The sequence below is a fragment of the Ceratotherium simum genome, chromosome 6 (assembly GCF_057802395.1).
Source record: "Ceratotherium simum simum isolate JZ-2026a chromosome 6, ASM5780239v1, whole genome shotgun sequence".
In the NCBI taxonomy this organism is placed as follows: Eukaryota; Metazoa; Chordata; class Mammalia; order Perissodactyla; family Rhinocerotidae; genus Ceratotherium; species Ceratotherium simum.
In genome coordinates, this window is record NC_141905.1 from 9203788 (window position 1) to 9226354 (window position 22567).

The following is a 22567-nucleotide window of genomic DNA, read 5'->3' on the forward strand; positions in this document are numbered from 1 at the left end:
TTTCATTAGTATTTTTTTATGGGATTTTTATCTTATTTTTTCATTTGGAACATATTTCTCTACTTCATTTTGTTTGACTTTCTGTGATTGTTTCTATATATTAAGTGCAAGAGCTACCTCTCCTGGTCCTGAAAGAGTGGCCTTGTATAGGAGTATCCCCATGTGCCAGACGGCTTTGGCAGGCTGGCTAGAGCTGGATAGGAGCAGTATGGGAATTCCTGAGGTGTGCTGTGTCTGGGCCACCTTGGTAGGCTGGCCAGAGGTGGCATGGGTGTAGGCCAGGGGAGTGCTGGGGCACACTGCACTGGGGCCACCCTGGCCAGACTGTTGGAGCTGATTCACACACGGGCCAGGTGTGTCCTGGGGCACACCACACTGGGGCTGCCCTGGCAGGACAGCTGACGCTGGATGAGATGCAGGGTGTGGGGTCCTGGGGCTCACTGTACCTGGGCTGCCTTGGGGGAACAGCTGGAGCTGGTGTGGACCAGGGGCCCAGGGTACCCTGGGGCAGCCTTAGCAGGCCAGCTAGAGCAGCTAGATCATCTCCCACTCACACTATTGAGGACGGGGGGGGAATGCGAAAAATGGTGCTGGCCAACACCTCTGACCCCGGAAGAAGTTCCAGCAGTTCCCTGCCTGTTTGGCAGATGCTCTAGGATTAGTGAATATATTTCCTTCCCTATAGTCTAGGTGCCCTTTATTTTATTTTTTTTTAAATATTTTATTTATTTATTTATTTTCCCCCAAAAGCCCCAGTAGATAGTTGTATGTCATAGTTGCACAGCATTCTAGTTGCTGTATGTGGGACGCGGCCCCAGCACGGCCGGAGAAGCGGTGCGTCTGTGCGCGCCCGGGATCCGAACCTGGGCCGCCAGCAGCGGAGCTCGCGCACTTAACCGCTAAGCCATGGGGCCGGCCCTCTAGGTGCCTTTTAAACTGCTGTTTTTTCACTGTGCCCCAGAGTGGGCAGCCCTGCCCATGGACCCCTCTGTGGTATCCCTTCCTGCTGTTGGTCACAGTGTCGTGGGGGTAGGGTTCCCATCCATACTGTATCTCCCTCTCTCCTACCCATCTCTGTGTGTTTCGTCTGTCATGTGTTGTGCAGCAGCTGTCCAGGTCAGCCCTCAATTCTTCTTCAGGAGGAATTGCTCTATATGTAGGTGTAAATTTGGGTGTCAGCGGGAGGAAGTGATTTCAGGATCTTCCTATGCTGCCATCTGGGACCTCTCCTTTTTAATTCTATTTCATTTCCATCCTCTTGGCTGTTTTCATACCTTCTTCAGTAGTTTTTATTAAATGTTCAGTAGAATCTGATCTCCCTTGGGCACCTTGTAATTTAGTCTTAATTTCTAAGATGATTTAGTGCTTTTCAGATTATTTTCTGGGTTTGGTCAACTCTCATTTCATATCTTTCCCTTTTCTTTTGTCCATTATGTCTTGAGTTTTTAGATTTCCGATGTGATGTTTCTTTTACAAAAACATCTGCCAATGCTAACTTAAGGATATTAATTCAGGTTGGAGTGTTGTGATGCATGTTTATTTTGCTTCATTGTTTGGGGGGAAATTTTCATTAGCTGAAATGTTCCGATTCTCATTTTCTGTTTTATTTTTATAATAGCTTTGTATAGATTTGGTCTACCTTTTTCTGTTTATTTTCTGATTTTGGGGGGGTAATTTTTATTTACTCAAATAAATATTAACAGTTGTGTGTAGACAAAAGTGAGGATTTTGTGTGGCAAAGTAGGTTTCTTATTTCAAGAGCACCCTCTTCTCTCAGTATAGTGAAATGCAGTTTTTAAAATCAATGGCATTCTTTTATTGGAGGGTAGGGGTGGTGTGTTTTCTGATTTTGTGATTACCTCTTGTGTCTATAGGATCCTTACTTTCACTTTCTTGCTGCCTTCTTGACCTTCACTATCAAGTTCTTGAGTGCCTTTTCCTTCCAACTTACTCCTTCTTCCCCAAGAAGTGGTGCCTTCTTGAAGCTCTCTCCTCAGGTCCTGAACAGTTCCAAGTCAGTTGGCTTTTTATATTCTCATAGCCTGTGTTTTAATATCCTATATCTTAAATGTGTTTTCTGTATTTTCATAATCAAGTGGGATTTTCTCTTTTGTGGGTTTATTTTATCTTTGTTCCATCAACTCTAGGTTATCACATCTCAATTTTTGCTTCCTTTCTTCCTTCCCTTTTCTCCCACTCTTCCCTCCCTCTCCTCCCTCACTCCCTTCCTTCCTTCCTTCCTCTCTTGCTCCACACTCTTGCTTGTCTCTCACCACAGGCATAGGCTTTGCAGATGAGTCTCCTGGACTTAGTATTTTCCTACCTACAGGTAATTTGAAATTAATTTTATCTGTCCCCTGGTTTTGATGAAGGTATGGTTATGGATAATTTTATTTGCTTATGTTGTTAATCTGTATGGTTCTTTGGAGGATGCACGGAAAAATTCACATTTAGGCAACCACCACTAATCTCTACAGCCCAAAAGTCATCACCTTCATTTTTGAAGACTATTTTTGCTAAGTATGGAATTGCAGGTTGGTAAGACAATGGTCCTAGGATAAAAGCAGCTATAGGAGCCAGCATATCTTTCCAAGTTTCTTCTTTCTTTGGATTTTTAGCTCCTCTAGTTCTTGCCTCAACTGGTATCCACTGAATTATCTAGCTTTTCTTATATTTCTAGGTTGGGAGTGTTGGTATGTCATCAGGTATTCCATGCCATCCCGATGGTCATATTAGCACATATCTTAAGATAAGAGCAAAGGCTTCTTATCTTTAATTTTCAACTTTATTCATAACATCACGAATCGTGACACTTTTATTAAAGCCTACTGTATCAGGGACCCCTAGACCACTCCCACGTTTGATGATTTGCTAGGAAGACTCACAGGGCTAGAATATAATTGTATTCATGGTTAAGATTTATTACAGCAAAAGGGTACAAAGCAGAATCAGCAAAGGGAAAAAGTGCATGTGGTGAAGTCCAGAGAAAACCAGGCACAAGCTTCCCAGAGTCCTTTCCCAGCGGAGTCTCATGGGTTGTGCTTAATTCCTCTGTCAATGAATTGTGTCAGCACATGTAGAATGTTGTCTACCAGAGAAGCTCATTAGAGACTCTGTGCCCAGGGTTTTTATTGGTGGCTGATGATGTAGGCACCTTCTGCCTGGTATGTACCAAAATTCCAGAGTCCCAGAAGGAAAGCCAGTGTTAGTATGAACTATATTGTTTGCACAAATAGGTTAGGCACAATGAGCCACTCTTATCAGTTAGGGTGGTGGGAACCCTCTTGAAATACATGTTCCCAGAAGCCAGCCAAGGGCCAACCTTGTAAGCCGGCCTTTTCAAGGATAGTAGTTTAGGCCTGTGAACTCTTCTGCAATACCTACCTAGCCAAACACTTACTTATCTTTTTTTGGTGTTGTTTATTTTTTTGTGAGGAAGATCAGCCCGGAGCTAACATCCATGCCAATCCTCTTCTTTTTGCTGAGGAAGACTGGCCCTGAGCTAACATCTATTGCCAATCCTCCTCCTTTTTTTTCCCCTTTTTCTCCCCAAAGCCCCAGTAGATAGTTGTATGTCATAGTGGCACATCCTTCTAGTTGCTGTACGTGGGACGCCACCTCAGCATGGCCGGACAAGCGGTGCATCGGTGCGCGCCCGGAACCTGAACCCGGGCCGCCAGTAGCAGAGCGCACGCACTTAACTGGTAAGCCACGGGGCTGGCCCTCAACACTTACTTATTTTACTAGGAAAAGTTGTTGGGGATCTAAAATAGGTCAGCAATGCCATATGTAATATAATCAATGAGTTTTCTTTACAGCCAAACTCTGACAAATAATCAGTAGTGAAGAAAATAAATAAAACAAAATTATTTTTCTTTAACATTCTCAGAAAATTATATTCAATGAAGGGTGATAGCAAAATACTTCTAAGTCATAAGCTTAAGATTTTAATCTTTTTGAACATTTTAAATTGAAGTAATCAAAATGCCAATATGTTACAGTAAGTAACATTTTCTTCCTTCATTAATTTTTGTTGATGGGCAGAGAAAATGACTGTATAAAGGAACTGTATATTCACTCTTTTCTTTTAGCCTAAGAAAGCTGTCAAGGTAAAACCTCATCCACCTGTAGCTCCTCGACCTTCTAGTAGTTCCACAGCAGCTGCTCGCCACAGATTGTTAAGGGTTCTCCCCCACATTGGGCAGTCCTGTTTACCTTCTCCTGGGAATACATATCGACCTGAAATGTCCAGCAATGCAATTTCAAGTTTGGCAACTATGCCCCCTGCTGATAGACCCATACCATCCGTCGCTAGTGATTTTCTTAAGGAATTTGATAACTGGGAGAGCAACACACTGTCTCATTCCAATAGTGGCACCAAACTACCACCTCAGTTACCCCATAAGGAGTTTGAAAATGACAAAGAGCTTGCTGATTCTATTCTCCATCTTGGATTATCCCTGCCTAGGCGGACAAAACAGTTTTCAGGAAATTTGTCATCTAATAATGAGGATGATGCTGTTTTATTTCCAACTTCACAAGAGTGTGTAACTGAAGAATCACTTTTACCTGAAGTGGGTTCATTTGCTTCGTTTACAGAAGGAAACACTGATGAACAGAGCAGTGGCTTAGAAGGCACACGGAAGGTAAATCCAGAGTTCTTACTCACTAATGGTGATAAAGGGATGAAAGATACAGAGCAGCATCTTAAACGTGTTGCAAGAGTGTTGAGTGGTGAATCAGTAGAGACCACAGTTCTCAACCACCGTGAATTAAGTCCTCACAAGAATAGACTCTTGTCACCTCTTCGCTGTTCTACACCAATGTCACTCCATAATTCTCTGGTGAAACCACAGAGACAGTCCAAATATTTTGAGTCTGGGAACCTCCAGTCTTCTGCTTCACAAAATGTACTCCGGTCATTGGATGTTCGAAATATAACTGATTCTTCTTTCTCTAGAACTACTCGCTTTCGAGCTGTTAAAGTTGATTCACCTGGGAAAAGATCTGATATTATTTCTAAAGTTGAGGCTCGGGATATCACAGAAATGGCTAACAAGGCTTCCAAAGAGCCTGTTGGTTGTGTAAATAATATAGATTTTCTCGCTTCGCTGGCCCGGAGTGCAAGCAGAGATAGCTTACAGAGTACACGTGGGGCAGGCAGACTTCGGACCTCTGGAATTGGGCTGTCTGCAAACTTCCAGCATTTTCAGGAAGAAAGCCTTAGGCAAAGCTCCCCGCAGTTAGAACCTACAGAATTTTTTCTAGTAAGTATTTGCCTTTCAATATGTTCTATAACTATATCCTTGTAGTGATTCAACATATTTTAAGTTTTTTATTGTTTACATAAATAAGGAGGCCTAAGGTTGAATTCTTTTCATAAATTTCTCTTAAAATGTTCATCTAGTTTGTAGAAAATCTTTTTGACTGTTGAATTTTAAATAATGTTTAGTCCTAAATTGAAAACTGGAATTTGAAAATAATTTCATGTAAATAATTTATCATATATTTTTAAATGCTAAATATTTTTATTAATGTTTTTCCCAAATAAGAACTTTTATTTGAGCCATCAAATTTTACTCTCTTAAAGATAAATAATAAGTACAATATTGCTGGATGTGAGAATCAGGTTCCAAGTTAATTTAATTAAAATTAGATTAAATAATTTTAAATGAAAGCCCAACAGCATTTTTGTAATAAAATATAAGTATTTCATGTTTGGTGATCTTTTCTTCTGTTCTCCATTAACTCACCTCTATAGATGTTTTGTGTTTTAATTGTAGTTTGCCCGTGGTATTGGAATGAATGGAAATAATACAGCAGCAGGGAAAAGAGTAGGTAAGCTACAGATAATTTTGAAAACAATAGAAGGCTAATAATCATATTATTATGCATACTGTTGAATTTTCAAAAAGAAATGAGAAGAATATTCTTTGTGCTATGTACAGAGTAAACTCTTCTTAAACTTTGTTCCACTTAAGAAAATGATTATGAGAACTGACTGTAGGATATATTTGAAGAATAAAACAAAAATTCTAATTGAGGTCTCTGTTGTTTGGGAAGAGATATGGTCTATGTGAAAAGATAAGATAAATGAAGAATTAACATATTATTCCCAACCCTCCTAGTCACTGGCCGCTCCAGAGCCATGCTGTGCTGCTGGATGGGTTTTGAGGAAATACCCTAGAAATATGTTTCTTAACATCATAATTCAGTATCAGGGATGATAGTAAGAGCTCCTTTCAATGAACTGGTTGTTTCTGGATAAAAGAAAGGGACAGTCTCTAGGACCAGCCTTTGCTAAGGCACAATAACAGAAATGACTATAACATTAGCATTCCCTTCTACCAGTAACCTTCAGGGTGCACTGGCCAGTCATTATTTACAAGGAAGCCATTACTGTCATCATCTTTTATGTTTTAATACCCAGACTAGAGATGGGAAACTCATTACCAAAGAGGTACCACCTTTGTAGCCCCAAGGTTCTAAAGGATACTTTATATATTATGGTTGTCATGTGAGTTTTATGTCTTTAAAGAGATACTTAGGGTTGTTTTTCACTACTGTTAAGGCCCAAGGTTCTAAAGTCTTAATATATCCATTTTTGTAAAAAAATTTTTTATTGTGGTAAAATACACATAACATAAAATTTACTATCTTAACCATTTTTAAGTGTACAATTCAGTAGCATTAAGTATATTCACACTGTTGGACAACCATCACCACCATCCATCTCCAGAACTCTTTTCATCTTGAAAAACTGAAACTCTGTACCCATTAAACACTACACTTCATTCTGCTCCCACCCCAACCCCTGGCGACCGCCATTCTTTCTGTCTCTCTAATTTTAACTACTCTAAGTACCTCATATCAGTGGAATCATACAGTATTTGTCCTTTTCTATCTGGCTTACTTCACTTAGCATAATGTCTTCAAGATTCATTTATGTTGTAGCATGTGTCAGAATTTCCATACTTTTTAAGACTGAATAATATTCATTTTATGTATACTGTAGTCTCCCGTTATCTGCATGGGATACATTCCAAGACCCCCAGTAGATGCCTGAAACCACAGATAGTACCAAACCCTATATATAGACTACATTTTTTCCTATACATACATACCTATGATAAAGTTTAATTTATAAATTAGGCACAGTAAGAGATTAACAACAATAACAAATAATAAAGTTGGCTTTGGGGCCATTATTAAGTATAGTAAGGGTTATTTGAACACAAGCACTGGGGGGCGAACTCAAGAGGCGGCGTAAGCAGACTCGGAACTCACCTGCTCCCGTGGACACAGCCAATTTACAACTACTTGTGGAAAAATTACCCCTGAGACAGAACTGAAAACTGGATAAGAGGAACTCCTGCAACAACGGACAATCCTAATTGAGGTGGAAGAGGCAGAGACTCCCTTCTGGAGAGGAAAAACGCCGCCTTCACGAGCCGCCAGCTTCACGGGCGCCGGGAGCAGCGCACAGGTCCGCAGCCCTCCCTGGAGGAGCGGGGCCCTGAGCCAGGGAGCGCCCCCGCTGTGGGCATTTTGTGGACCCAGCACAATCGAGACCAGCGGCATAATATCTGACTGTGCCTGCTACTAAAACATTGGGAAGTACCCCAAGAAAAGCTGGTTCACAAAGAAACTAAAACCGGCTCTTAAAGGGCCCACGCGCAAACTCACTCGTTCCAGAAAGCATCCTAAAATCACCAGAAAGAAAGGTGCACAGTGCTGTGGTGAAAAGAGACTCACCTAATAGGCCCTGAGTGCATCTCGGTGAGAGGTGAGACCTCTCCAGGGGCTGGACATTGGCGGCGGCCATTGTTGTGGCCTGGTGTGGGCGTGCTGACACAGACGCCATTGGAGTTCTCCCTGAGGCCTGCTAGCCCAGGTCTGCCCCACCCACTAGAGCACCAATTTAATCCAGCTCAGCCAGGGCAGGCAGCCCACCCTAGAGACTGGCCCCACCCAACAACAAGCCCTCAGGCAACTTGTGGGCCTGCATAGATTGGTGACTGGATTCTCTGCAGTCTGGCAACTGAGCCCACTTCAGTGGGGCAGGGCGTGCACAAGGAGCGGGTGGAGAGTGTGGGGTGGGGGCGGACTGTGTGGGGCTCCCGCCATGGAGAGACTGGGTCCTCTTCCGGAGGTTGGGGCACGCACACGGGGCAGGACTGTGTTGACTGTGTGTGTGGAGCTGTGGGCGGCAGGGCTTGTCAGCTGCAGAAGACTTGTGCTTCTCAAAGACCCACACAGGGGGTTTGCCCCACCTTCCAAAGCCTGAAACAATTGGGTGCTCCTGTGCCTGAGGCCACCCCTACCCAGCTGCAATCCTCAGAGAGCTGACAAGAGACCTAACAGGCTAGAGGCTTACAGCAATTGTAAGGCCCTGAGCCTAACAACCTGTCATGCTGGGGGCCTACTCACTTAAAAGAAATACTGCCACACAAATGTGGTATTAGAACTTGCAGCCAACTGTGCTGGGGCTCCCCACACCTGATAAAGAGACTGAAGGGCCCACAACAACTACAAGCAGCTGAGCATAACAATAGCTGGCCAGGAGCATAACTCGGCCTCCCTGGGTGCCTACAGGGAGAGCAAACAGGCCACAACAGAAGGACACACGTAGCCCACATAGGGGTCACCCCTGGAACATTGAGAACTGAGGGAAGCACACTGGAAGACTCCTAAGGCATCACTTACATAAGGTCACCTATTCAAGAGCAGGAGACTTAGCTGACCTACCTAATATGTAGACACAAGCACAGGGAAAGAGGCAAAATGAGGAGGCAAAGAATACATTCCAAGTAAGGGAACAGGTCAAAACCCCAGAAAAGGAACTAAGTGAAACAGAAATGAGCAACCTACCCGACAGAGAGTTCAAACAAAGAGTGTTAAGCATGCTCACTGACCTGGGGAGAAGAATAGATGAACTCAGTCAGAATGTCAACAAGGAAATGGAAGATATAAAAAAGAACCAATCAGAAATGAAGAATACAATACTGGAAATGAAAAATTCATTAGAGGGACTCAAAAGCAGAGTAGAGGATACAGAAGAACGGATCTGTGAGCTGGACGAAAGACTAGAAGAAATTACCCAAGCTGAACAGGTAAAAGAGAAAAGAATTAAAAAGAGTGAGGACAGTCTAAGGGACCTCTGGGACAACATCAAGCACACTAACATCCGTGTTATAGGTGTCCCAGAAGGAGTAGAGCGAGACAAGGGGGCAGAGAATCTATTTCAAGAAATAATAGATGAAAACTTCCCTAACCTAAGGAAGGAAACAGACATCCATGTACAGGAAGCACAGAGAGCCCCAAACAAGATAAACCCGAAGAGGCCCACACCAAGACACATCATAATCAAAATGTCTAGAATTAAAGATAAAGAGAGAATCCTAAAAGCCACAAGGGAATGTCAAGTTACATACAAAGGAAACCCCATAAGGCTATCAGCTGACTTCTCAGCAGAAACCTTACAGGCTGGAAGAGAATGGCAGGATATATTTAAAGTGCTAAAAAGAAAAAATTTACAGTCAAGAATACTCTACGCGGCAAGGTTATCATTCAAAATGGAAGGAGAGATCAAAAATTTCCCAGACAAGCAAAAATTAAAGGAGTTTGTCACCAAGAAACCAGTGCTACAAGAAATGTTAAAGGGACTGATTTAAGGGGAAAAGAGAAGACCACAAATAGGAAAAATTATCTATTTCCATGATAAGAACGTAATGGATACAAATGCACAAAAAAGAGGTTAGATATGATATCAAAAACATGAGGGAGGAGGGGAGTTAAAGAGTAGAGCTTTCAGACAGAGGTCAAACTAAAGTGACCATCAATTCTGTATAGAAGAAGAAAGGAACAGAGAAGGACTACTAAAACACTGAGAAAAAAAAAAGTTAAAAAATTGCAGTAAATACATACTTATGAATAGCTACTTTAAACGTCAATGGACTAAATTCTCCAATTAAAAGGCATAGGGTGGCTGATTAGATAAAAAAACAAGACCCAGGGGCCAGCCCGGTGGTGCAAGCGGTTAAGTGCGCGCGCTCCGCTGCGGCGGCCCAGGGTTCGCTGGTTCAGATCCCGGGCGCACACCGACGCACTGCTTGGCAAGCCATGCTGTGGCAGCGTGCCATATAAAGTGGAGGAAGATGGGCACAGATGTTAGCCCAGGGCCGTCTTCCTCAGCAAAAAAAGAGGAGGATTGGTGGATGTTAGCACAGGGCTGATCTCCTCACAAAAAAAAAAAAAAAACAAAAAAAACAAGACCCATATATATGCTACATACAAGAGACACACTTCAGACCTAAAGACACTCACAAACTGAAGGTGAAGGGATGGAAAAAGATACTCCACGCAAATGGCAATGAAAAGAAAGCTGAGGTGGCAGTACTTATATCAGACAAAATAGACTTTAAAACAAAAACTGTAAAAAGAGACAAAGAAGGACATTACATAATGATCAAGGGAGCAATCCAACAAGAGGATATAACACTTGTAAATATCTACGCACCCAATGTAGGTGCACCTAAATATATAAAGCAATTATTAACAGACATAAAAACAGAAATAGACAGTAATACAATAATAGTAGGGGACTTTAACACTCCACTTACACCAACGGATAGATCATCCAAACAGAAGATCAATAAGGAAACATTGGCCTTAAAAGATACACTAGAACAGATGGACCTAGTAGATATATACAGAGCATTCCATCCAAAAACTGAAGAATCCACGTTCTTTTCAAATGCACATGGAACATTCTCCAGGACTGATCACATATTAGGCCACAAAACAAGTCTCCATAAATTTAAGAAGATTGAAATAATACGAAGCATCTTTTCTGACCACAACAGTATGAAACTAGAAATCAACTATCGGAAGAAAATCAGAAAAGCCAAAAATACGTGGAGATTAAACAAAATGCTGCTGAACAACGACTGCGTTAACGATGAAATCAAAGAAGAAATCAAAAAATACCTGGAGACAAATGAAAATGAAAATACGACATGCCAGAACTTATGGGATACAGCAAAAGCAGTTCTAATGGGAAGTTTATATAGCAATCAGGCCTATCTCAACAAACAAGAAAAATCTCAAATAAACAATCTAACAAGGAACCTAAAGGAACTGGAAAAAGAATAACAAACAAAGCCCAAAATCAGTAGAAGAAGGGAAATAATAAAAATCAGAGCAGAAATAAATGAAATAGAGACCAAAAAAAAAATAAAAAAAATTAATAAAACCAAGAGCTGGTTCTTTGAAAAGATAAACAAAATTGACAAACCTTTAGCTAGACTCACCAAGAAAAAAAGAGAGAAGGCACAAATAAGTAAAATCAGAAATGAAAGAGGAGAGGTTACAACAGACACCTCAGAAATACAAAAGATTATAAGAGAATACTATGAAAAGCTATATGCCAAGAAATTGGACAATCTGGAAGAAAAGGATAAATTCTTAGAATCATACAACCTTCCAAAACTGGATCAAGAAGAAGTAGAGAATTTGAATAGACCAATCACCAGTAAGGAGATCGAAACAGTAATCACAAACCTCCCCAAAAATAAAAGTCCTGGATCAGACGGCTTCCCTGATGAATTCTACCAAACATTCAAAGAAGACTTAATACCTATCCTTCTCAAACTCTTCCAAAAAATTGAGGGAGGGGGGGAAGCTCCCTAACTCATTCTATGAAGCTGACATTACCCTGATACCAAAACCAGACAAGGACAACACAAAAAAAGAAAATTACAGGCCAATATCACTGATGAAGCTCGATGCAAAAGTCCTCAACAAAATACTAGCAAATCACATACAACAATACGTTAAAAAGATTATACACCATGATCAAGTGGGATTTATTCCAGCTATGCAGGGATGGTTTAACATTCGCAAATCAATCAATGTGATACACCACATTAATAAAATGAAGAATAAAAATCACATGATCATCTTAATAGATGCAGAGAAAGTATTTGACAAGATACAGCATCCATTTATGATAAAAACTCTGAATAAAATGGGTATAGAAGGAAAGTACCTCAACATAATAAAGACCATATATGAGAAACCCACAGCTAATATCATCCTCAATGGTGAAAAACTGAAAGCTATCCCTCTAAGAACAGGAACCAGACAAGGATGCCCACTGTCACCACTCCTATTTAACATATTACTGGAAGTCCTAGCCAGAGCTATCAGGCAAGAGAAAGAAATAAAAGGGATCCAAATTGGAAAGGAAGAAGTGAAACTGTCACTATTTGCAGATGACATGATTTTATATATAGAAAACCCTAAAGAATCCACCAGAAAACTTTTAGAAGTAATAAACGAATATGGTAAAGTTGCAGGATACAAAATCAACCTACAAAAACCAGTTGCATTTAACAACTTCTAACAACGAAGTAGCAGAAAGAGAAATTAAGAATACCATCCCATTTACAATTGCAACAAAAAGAATAAAATACATAGGAATAAACTTAACCAAAGAGGTGAAAGAGCTGTACACCGAAAACTATAAAACATTTCTGAAAGAAATTGAAGAAGACACAAAGAAATGGAAAGATATTCTGTGCTCTTGGATTGGAAGAATTAACATAGTTAAGATGTCCATACTTCCTAAAGCAATCTATAGATTCAATGCAATCCTTATCAAAGTTCCAACAACATTTTTCACAGAAATAGAACAAAGAATCCTAAAATTTATATGGAACAACAAAAGACCTCGAATAGCTAAAGAAATCCCGAGAAAAAAGAACAAAGCTGGAGGTATCACACTCCCTGATTTCAAAATATATTACAAAGCTATAGTAACCAAAACAGCATGGTAGTGGCACAAAAACAGACACACAGATCAATGGAATAGAATCGAAAGCCCAGAAATAAACCCACACATCTATGGACAGCTACTCTTTGACAAAGGAGCCAAGAACATACAATGGGGAAAAGAAAGTCTCTTCAACAAATGGTGTTGGGAAAACTGGATAGCCACATGCAAAAAAATGAAAGTAGACCCTTACCTTACACCATACACAAAAATTAACTCCAAATGGATTAAAGACTTGAATGTAAGACCTGAAACTATGAAACTTCTAGAAGAAAACATAGGCAGTATGCTCTTTGACATCGGTCTTATCAACATCTTTTCAAACACCATGTCTGACCGGGCAAGAGAAACAATAGACAAAATAAACAAATGGGACTACATCAAACTAAAAAGCTTCTGTACAGCAAAGGAAACCATCAACAAAACGAAAAGACAACCTAACAATTGGGAGAAGATATTTGCAAACCATACATCTGATAAGGGCTTAATCTCCAAAATATATAAAGAACTCATGCATCTCAACAACAAAAAAACTAACAACCCAATTAAAAAATGGGCAAAAGACCTGAACAGACATTTCTCCAAAGAAGATATACAGATGGCCAACAGACACATGAAAAGATGTTCAAAATCACTAACTATCAGGGAAATGCAAATCAAAACTACAATGAGATATCACCTCACGCCCATCAGAATGGCTATAATTAACAAGACAGGAAACAACTTGTGTTGGAGAGGATGTGGAGAGAAGGGAACTCTCATACACTGCTGGTGGGAGTGCAAACTGGTGCAGCCACTATGGAAAACAGTATGGAGATTCCTCAAAAAATCAATGATAGAACTACCATATGATCCAGCTATTCCACTGTTGGGTATTTATCCAAAGAACTTGAAAACACCCATTTGTAAAGGTACATGCACTCCTGTGTTCATTGCAGCGTTATTCACAATAGCCAAGACTTGGAAGCAACCTCAGTGCCCATCAAGGGACGAATGGATAAAGAAGATGTGGTATATATACACAATGGAATACTACTCAGCCATAAGAAACAATGAAATCCACCCATGTGACAACATGGATGGACATTGAGGGTATAATGCAAAGTGAAATAAGTCAGAGGGAGAAGGTCAAATATCGTGTGATTTCCTTCATTAAGTAGTAGATAATAACAACAATAAACAAACACATAGAGACAGAGATTGGATTGGTGGTTACCAGAGGGGAAGGGGGGAGGGTGGAGGGTGAAAGGGATAATTCTGTATGTGTGTGGTGATGGGTTGTAATTAGTATTTTGGTGGTGAACATGATGTAATCTATGCAGAAATAGAAGTATAATGATGTACACCTGAAATTTTTACAATGTTAGAAACCAATGTAACTGCAATAAACAAAAAATTAAAAAAAAAAAAAAAGCCTGAACACAAGCACTGTGATATCATGACAGTGGATCTGATAACCAAGAAGGCTAAGTGACTCACATGTGGGTAGCGTACATAATGTGAATACATTGGACAAAAGGATGATGAACGGCATGCAATTTAAAACTTATGAATTGTTTATTTCTGGAATTTTTCATTTAATATTTTCACCCCGTGGTTGACCATGGGTAACTGAAACCGAGGAAAGTGAAACTGCGGATAAGGGGGACCTACTGTACAACATTTTGCTTATCCATGCATCTGTGGATGGAGACTTGTGTTGCTTCTACATTTTAGCTATTGTGAATAATGCTGCTATAAACATGGTTGTACAAATATCTCTTTGAGGCCCTGCTTTCACTTCTTTTGAGTATATACCCAGAAGTGGAATTACTAATTCATATGGTAATTCTATTTTTAATTTTTGAGGATCTGCCATACTGTTTTCCATAGTGGCTGAATGTAACCATGTTACATTCCCACCAACAGTGGACAAGGTTTCCAGTTTCTCCATGTTCTCACCAACACTTGTTATTTTCTGGTTTTTTTGATAGTGGACATCTTAACAGGTGTGAGGTGGTATCGATTTGCATTTCCCTTAAGATTAGTGATGTTGAGTGTCTTTTTATGTGCTTGGCCATTCATATATCTTCTTTGGAGAACTGTCTGCTCAAATCTTTTGCCCATGTTTGAATCAAGTTTTTTGTTGTTGTTGAGTTTTAGGTGTTCTCTATATATTCTGGATATTAATCCCTTATCAGATATATGATTTGCAGGTATTTTCTCCCATTCTGTAGGTTGCCTTTTTACTCTGTTGCTAGTGTCTTTTTTTTTTTTTCTGAGGAAGATTGGCCCTGGGCTAACATCTGTGCCCATCTTCCTCAGTTTTTTTGTATGTGGGATGCTGCCAAAGCATGGCCTGATAAGCGGTGCACACGTCTGCGCCCCAGATCTGAACCTGCAAACCCTGGGCTGCCGAAGCAGAGTGCGAATCCAACCACTACGCCACTGGGCCGGCCACAGTAGTGTCTTTTGATGCACAATAGTTTTTAATTTTCATGAAGTCCAGTTTGTCTATTTTTTCTTTTTTTTTTTTTTTTTAAAGATTTTATTTATTCATTTTTTCCCCCCAAAGCCCCAGTAGATAGTTGTATGTCATAGGTTCACATCCTTCTAGTTGCTGTACGTGGGACTCGGCCTCGCGTTGGACGGAGAAGTGGTGCCTCGGGGCGCGCCCGGGATCCGAACCCGGGCCGCCAGCATCAGAGCGCGCGCACTTAACCGCTAAGCCACGGAGCCGGCCCTCTATTTTTTCTTTGTTGCCTGTGCCTTTGGTGTCATGTCCCATTAAGTGGTTGCCAAATCCAATGTCATGAAGCTTTTCCCCTATATTTTCTTCTAGGAGTTTTAGAATTTTAGTTCTTACATTTAGGTCTTTGATACATTTTGAATTAATTTGTGTATCCTGTGTAATATAAGGGTCCAGCTTCATTCTTTTCCATGTGGATATCCAGTTTTCCCAGTACCATTTTTTAAAAAGACTGTCTTTTCTCCATTGAATGGTCTTGGTACCCTTGTCAAAAATTATTTTACCATATATGTGAGGGTTTATTTCTGGATTCTCTATTGTGTTCCATTGATCTATATGTCTGTCTTTATGCCAGTACCACACTGTTTTGATTACTGTAATATATCTAGTTTTAATGTTATAATTATTTTTCCTTGACACATACTCAAGTCTGTCCTGTCCTAACCCACAGCCCAGCCTCTTGGAGGTTTGTGTTGTATGTATCTCTACTCTTATCTCTAATTCAGGCTTCACAGTGCTTTCTTCACTTCTCTTCGCACTGCTCCTCTGAAATTGCTATTGCTGAGGTCACCAAAGAGCTCCATAATTTCAAATCTAGTGTCTGCTTCTGTATCTTTTTCTTACTTGATTGTTGTAGCCCTCCTTCTTGAAATAGTTTCTCTTCTTTTCCTTTCTTTCTCTCTCTCACTTTTTTTTTTTTTTTCCTCATTCTGGGCTATCTCATTGTTGTAGATTTTTGTTTTTGTTTTTTTAATTATTTATTTATTTTATTGTTTTTGTTTTTAACCTCAGTTTTCTTTTTTACTTGTTTTACCAGCCTTCTGCTTGTTCCTGTATATATACTCTTAGTTGATTTCATTTAGGTCAAGCCATCAGCTGCTACCTGCAGTGATGATTCCCCAAACTAGAGCTGTGTAACTTGTTTCCATTTCCTTTCAGTAGTAAGTGTATCATTCTGAATTACCTAGAGGAGTCTGTGAAAGTTTTGGTATAAGTTTAATTGGTATAATTTGGTATAAATTTAATTGACCAAGTTCCTCCATTGGTCCTCTTTGGTTTTCACTATAGGATCTCCCTTAGAAATCTTATCCATCTTCATAGTTTTAATCATCATTTTTAGGCAGATGATTACCAAAGTTGCATCTTGAACACTACTCATGTTACTTTGTTGGCTGCCTTTCCTGCTGGGTGAGTCTTTATAGATCATTGTGTTAGATCAAATATTAGACTAGGAAATGCTGAACAAGTGAGTTAATCCAAATATCTTTAATCTTGTTCTGAAAAGCAACTCTTCACATTGGCATTATTTTGTTGACTTTTTCTTTATTCCTATGTTCAATACACATTTGAGAGAAGGCTTCAGAGAGGAGTTGATGATTGATGGTATCTTCTTAGAGAATAAGTAGAGTTGTACTAGGTTGACAAGGTGGAGTAGAGCATTTTAGAAGAAGAGATTGCACACTGAATGGGTCTTGTGCATCATTCAGGGTGGGTATGATGTGGTAAATGACAGAAAATGACTCTGACAGTTAGAAAGGTATCATATTGGACATATAAGACCTTGAATGCCAGCCCAAGGAATTTGAATTTTTCCTGTTGGTAGTAGGGAACCTGCATATTAGTGATGGTTCCTAGCCTGGAGTACATGACTAATAAATGGTTTTCTCTGGTGGGTAGAAGGATATGTGGAAACCATTCTCATAGGAGAAGACTGCAGTTATGTTTCTTGTCACCTCATTCCTGTCACTACTGTGTTCTCTGTCTCTGCACATTCATAAGAGTTCTTGAATGAAAAAATCTTGGGAAACATTGAGTTAAGCACCCCTAAGGAAGGAAAAAAAATGAAAATATGACTACACTGAACTAAATTATCATCAACAGATTTTTCTACTGTTGTTTGAGGAACAATATTGTAAGCCTGAATTTCAAAGATAATTGCAATTAGATGAGCTTCCAGAGGATATCCAGTAGTATATGCCTTTCCTCTGTGTCCTTTGCAAATGCTTATCTTTATTTTTTAAGAAGTGGAAATTACACCATCACCTTTGTGAAATGTTCTTGATAACTCCAAGTACACTTGAAGAAGAAAGCGCTTATTAACTGAGTTGGTGCTCGGGCACCATTAGGAGTCATTCAGTTAGTAGTTTCTAATTTTGTTTCCAGTTTTGGGTAAGATCTGGGAATGTATTTTAGACTGGTAATAAAGCATACTTAATTTTGCTGGGCTTGTATCCCAGCACTCAATCTGGGTTGTGGCAAAGGGCACAGCACCAATTAATTGTAATTCCAATTTTTTGAACCCTTGAAGGATTTTCAGAGACTTTTAGCTGTCAGATAAACATGAAGCCAGGCCTCCCAAACCTTTTTCAGTAGTAGAGAATAGGTGCCAGGACCACCACATTCTCCCATTTTTCTTCTCATTCCTTTCTTTTGTTTTTGTTTTCTTTGTTTATCTCTTGCTTCTTGGCCTTTGAGCGCCACCAAGCACTGTGTACTGGTACTGTTATTGTAACAACTATGGACTGTAACTTTGAGCCTCTCTGCTTAGGGGTGCGTTTTGTTTTGCTCAGTTCTAAATGCATTTCACTTAGAAATTCAAGAAATTGATTTAATTCTTTCCTATATAATAACAGATGTGCTCTTACTTTTAAGGTAAAAAAACAAATTGTTACAATAGTACGGAATTTAGTAAACATTTTTTGAAAAGATAGTAGTACTGTGAAATCGAGCAGGGCACCATATTAGTTACTATTGATAATATGATATTTTATATAATTGTAACATTTAAATTTTTCAGAATGCTTTTACATGTGATAACAGTTGACCTTAAAACACTTAAAAACCTACAGAGAAAAATACATGTTCTTTTATCTTAAAAGTGAGCAAATTGAAGTTTTGAAAGAATAAATAACTTACTCGTGGTTTGATGAATTTAATTTCTACGTCAGGACTAAAAGACCAGTTTCACGATACTCTGCGCTCCTTCTTGTTGTTAAAGAACAGGATGATTGTATGACATATTATGTTGTTTCTCAGAGGCCTCATAAATATGATTTTGAATCAGACATTTTTCTTGATTCTCTGTCAAAGTTTGTTGTACTTTACATGTACTGATTACCCTTAGAAATAATCAGAAAAGTATTGGTGTGTACAAAAGTCCTAAAAATATAAGTCCTATTCAATAGAAACCTACCACATCTTTAAAAATTTAACAGTTCTACCGTATCTTCACTTCCAGATTCTGTAAATAATTTTAGATATAAAAGCATAAATTAATTTTTATGGCATAAAAGTTTGCAGTGACAGGAATGTGTTTTCCTTAATAGTATTTCACATTTAGAATTTTATGCCTGTATTAATCAAGGTGTCCTTTCTCTAAACAGGAGAATGTACTCATCACCTCCCACCTGTGAAAGCCCCTATTCAAACAAAGAAGAAAACAGCAAAGCATTGTTTTCTTTGTGGAAAGAAAACTGGACTGGCTACTAGCTACGAATGCAGGCAGGTTGCCTAGCTGGAAAAACTGAGCTACTTTCTTTGTGGTGATCCAGTTGGGGGATACAATATAAAATGTTCTTTAAATTGACTATTTATAACATCAAGATGATGTTCAAATAGCAGCCTTCAGTTGAACCCCTAATTGGCTGAAGTAAAGAGCAAGTAGACAGCTCATGAATTTCCAAACTCATGAGATCCTCCCCTGCCCTTTAAATTAGGAGATTTAAACTAATGAGAGAGTGTACAGTCAGCCCTTTGTATCTGCAGGTTCTGCATCCGTGGATTCAACCAACCTCGGATCAAAAGGGCTACAATGGTTTCATCTGTACTGAACACATACAGACTTTTTTCTTGTCATTATTCCCTAAGCAAATACAGTATAACAACTATTTACATAGCATTTACATTGTATTAGGTGTTATAAGTAATCTAGATTTAAAGTATACAAGAGGATGTGCATAGGTTATATGCAAATACTATGCCATTTTATATAATGGACTCCTTGGGTTTTGGTATCCTCGGGGGTCCTGGAACCAATCCCCTGCAGATACCAAAGGACAACTGTACTTTCTTTGTCTTATGATAGATATACTTTTGTGTGAATATAGCTTGGAAAAATGCCTCCTCCAAGATTCTATTTTAAATTGAACAAAAAAAAGACTAAATTTAAAGTTAATGTACTATAAATTTTAACAATTTTATGGTACACTTTTATTTCAAAACAGATGAATAATATATTTACAAAAAATAATGAATTTTTTCTACCCATAATTATTTCTTTTATTAGCATTGATTAATATACTCCAAGGATGGTGTCTGCTCTTAGGTTGAAGCCAGGCATTAAAAATAACCACTGCTTTTTAGAGTATATTCTATTCAAATGGAAACAGCTTATCTTGTTGCTAGAAATATTTTTAAAATCCTTTCATGGCATATTTAGGTTTACATAATTTTCTTGTAAGACTGAATTTCTCAGAAATTCAGAGTTCTCCCGGGTTTACTAGATATAACAGAAATGATAGACATATTTATCAGCTTTTGCCGTTTTACTGCTTCATAAAGGTCTATACCCTGTTTCAATCCATGGTGGATTCTTTCTTATAAACTCGCCTATTTATGGACAATTAACGTGTGCTTTGTGGGGGTGCTTGTGCTTGTTTATGAGTGGAAGGGAAATGTCAGTGCTGAAATTGCTGAAGAGAATCCCAGGGCTCCTGTTGGGCTACCTGAAGTCAAGCTCTGATCTCCCAGAGATGAGCCTCTAACAGAAATGTGACTACTCACATAAACTTTTTTTGTGCTTTAGATGTGGAAACAACTTCTGTGCATCTCATCGCTATGCGGAAACTCACAGCTGCACCTATGATTACAAGAGTGCAGGGAGGAGATATTTACAGGAGGCAAATCCTGTGGTTAACGCACCAAAACTTCCAAAAATCTAACTCTTGCTTTGTGCCTAACTGTTCTGCTGGAGGAATCGTATTACAGTGACAGAAGAAATATTGTTTAGACTGCATTATTTTTGTTCGACTCCAAAAGATTTGCCAAATAACAAAAGCATTCAGTGCATACTGTTGGAGAATGAGAATGCTACTGTATTTGACATCTTTATTCTTCGGTGGATCAGAATTTTTAAAAGGAGTTTTAAAAACTATAAACTATAATGATTTAGCTTTGTTATCGCATGTCTTGTGTTAAATATTTTATACTGCAATTTTACTATACAGGTCTTCAAAAGGTGCACTTTAGGAAGTTAACATTGACTATTAACCAGCTTCCACATTGTACAGAAATGAGTAGTCATGTGGTGATGGCTCTACTCAAATCTACCACTTTTTTTGTGTGGGGATGGGGGGGATTTTTTTTTAAAAAATCCCATGTTTGAAAGTTCATTAAGTTTACTAGCAAGTTCCTTTTTATGGCAAGCTACTTTTTATAAAAAAGAACATTTGGTTTCCCAGTGTGGTTTTAACACACATATATATTCCATATTCAGATTGACATTCAGATATACATCCATTCTATAAAACACATCATGTTAATCATAGTATATATATTTTTTAATACTACTTTTTGAATGGTAGTTTTAAAATAGAAGATGTCCCACTTGTTACCATTAAATACAGAACACAACTTTTTACTTTTTGAGAAATGGCTACATTTAAAACAAAATCTCACAGCTTGGTTTGTCTTTCTTATATGTTGAGTGCTATTACCAGGAGAAATTCAAATAAATAAATTAATTTCATTATGAGTTTGATTATTTGGTTATTTACAATAGTTTTTCTTTTAAAAATACTTTTTAAGTAAAACCATTTAATTAATTTAATTCAACTTGGAAAAAATGACTATCAGTATAAAGGTATTCTTTTAGGGTATAAGGGCCCTGCCTCCCAGAGGTAACCAATATATATATCATTCAAGCTTTTGGGAGGCCACTCACCTTATGGAAGCTTAGTTGAGGCTGATGCTAAACCCTGGTAAACAGCTGGCAGGCAACCCAAGGAGACTCTGCAATTCTAGTGAGATGTGCAGGGGTACCAGAAGGCTAATTGAGGTGCTCCACAGGGCCTCTTTCTCCACACAAGGTTGAATGAACTAAAGAGTTCTGTTACCCTTCCTCTACTTCCTATAAGAGACTGAATATGGAATGGTGAGAGATGCCTTTATCTTCTGAAGACATCTGAATATGCTCCTTCAGAGCAGGAGGGAAATACATTTACAGGAAGGAACAGCGAGAAATTAGTGGAGGAGTAACGCCATTAGGGGTTGAAGGCATACTTTTTAAGGGGGGCTATATAGGCTAATGAAAATATTTCCATCTGTGTTGAGCAGTTTGGTTTTTCCTCCCTTTTCAAGACAACATGTACTTTAGACATTTTTGAGAACTAGATCGCCTGCTGAAAAATGGACCAAAACATTTATTCTCTAAATAAATATGAATGCTTAGGGCATGCTTGATATATACTTAGTACACTATGCTTTTTAAATCAAGACCATGTAGAAATAAGTCTTGTTTTAAGTTTACCAAAGATTTTGGTCAAAGTTGAGTCTTTTTACTAATTTCCAAGTCACTGAGAAAGAAACCAGTTTAATTCAAGAAATTATACTATTATTGGGAGGCGTTTCTTTATGCTTTAAATTCTTATAGAGAAGCAGTCGTAATTTTAGAGACCTTAGATCTGTCTTTGCATTCCCAGTAATTAGCAAAGTGCCTTGCATATAGGCACTGGTTAAACATTAGTTAAATAAATTAATTGTATTGGACGGCTTAACCATGATAAAAAACAAAGGCATTTATATTGTTTTATATAACTAAACTAATTTTATGTGATAAAATTCAGTTTTTGGATTTCTTTAAACAGGAAGCATTTGGTTTTAGCAACACTAAAAGTCTTAAAATTTTTAACTTTTAGCTATGTGAAATATTTTCAAGTTAAGTTTCATGCATTTTAATCATTCTAACATGGGAATTTCAAATACTCAGATTTTTAAAATTTTGTCAG

At 38.7% G+C, this 22567-nt stretch overlaps 1 protein-coding gene across 5 annotated transcripts in view; it reads left to right on the plus strand.

The window, feature by feature from the left end:
• The window catches only part of ZFAND4 (zinc finger AN1-type containing 4), a 127797-nt gene extending 106488 nt beyond the window's left edge, over positions 1-21309 (plus strand). For 4 of the 5 annotated variants that reach the window (XM_014788991.2, XM_087431847.1, XM_087431849.1 and 1 more), the window contains 4 exons: positions 4092-5267; positions 5784-5838; positions 18947-19064; positions 20368-21309. In XM_014788991.2, coding sequence (XP_014644477.2) covers positions 4092-5267; positions 5784-5838; positions 18947-19064; positions 20368-20503 — 1485 coding nt within the window. In that variant the 3' untranslated portion in view covers positions 20504-21309. The remainder of the gene's footprint in view (positions 1-4091; positions 5268-5783; positions 5839-18946; positions 19065-20367) is intronic. The other variant, XR_015552431.1, reaches the window with a different exon arrangement.
• The last annotated feature ends 1258 nt before the right edge of the window (positions 21310-22567 follow it).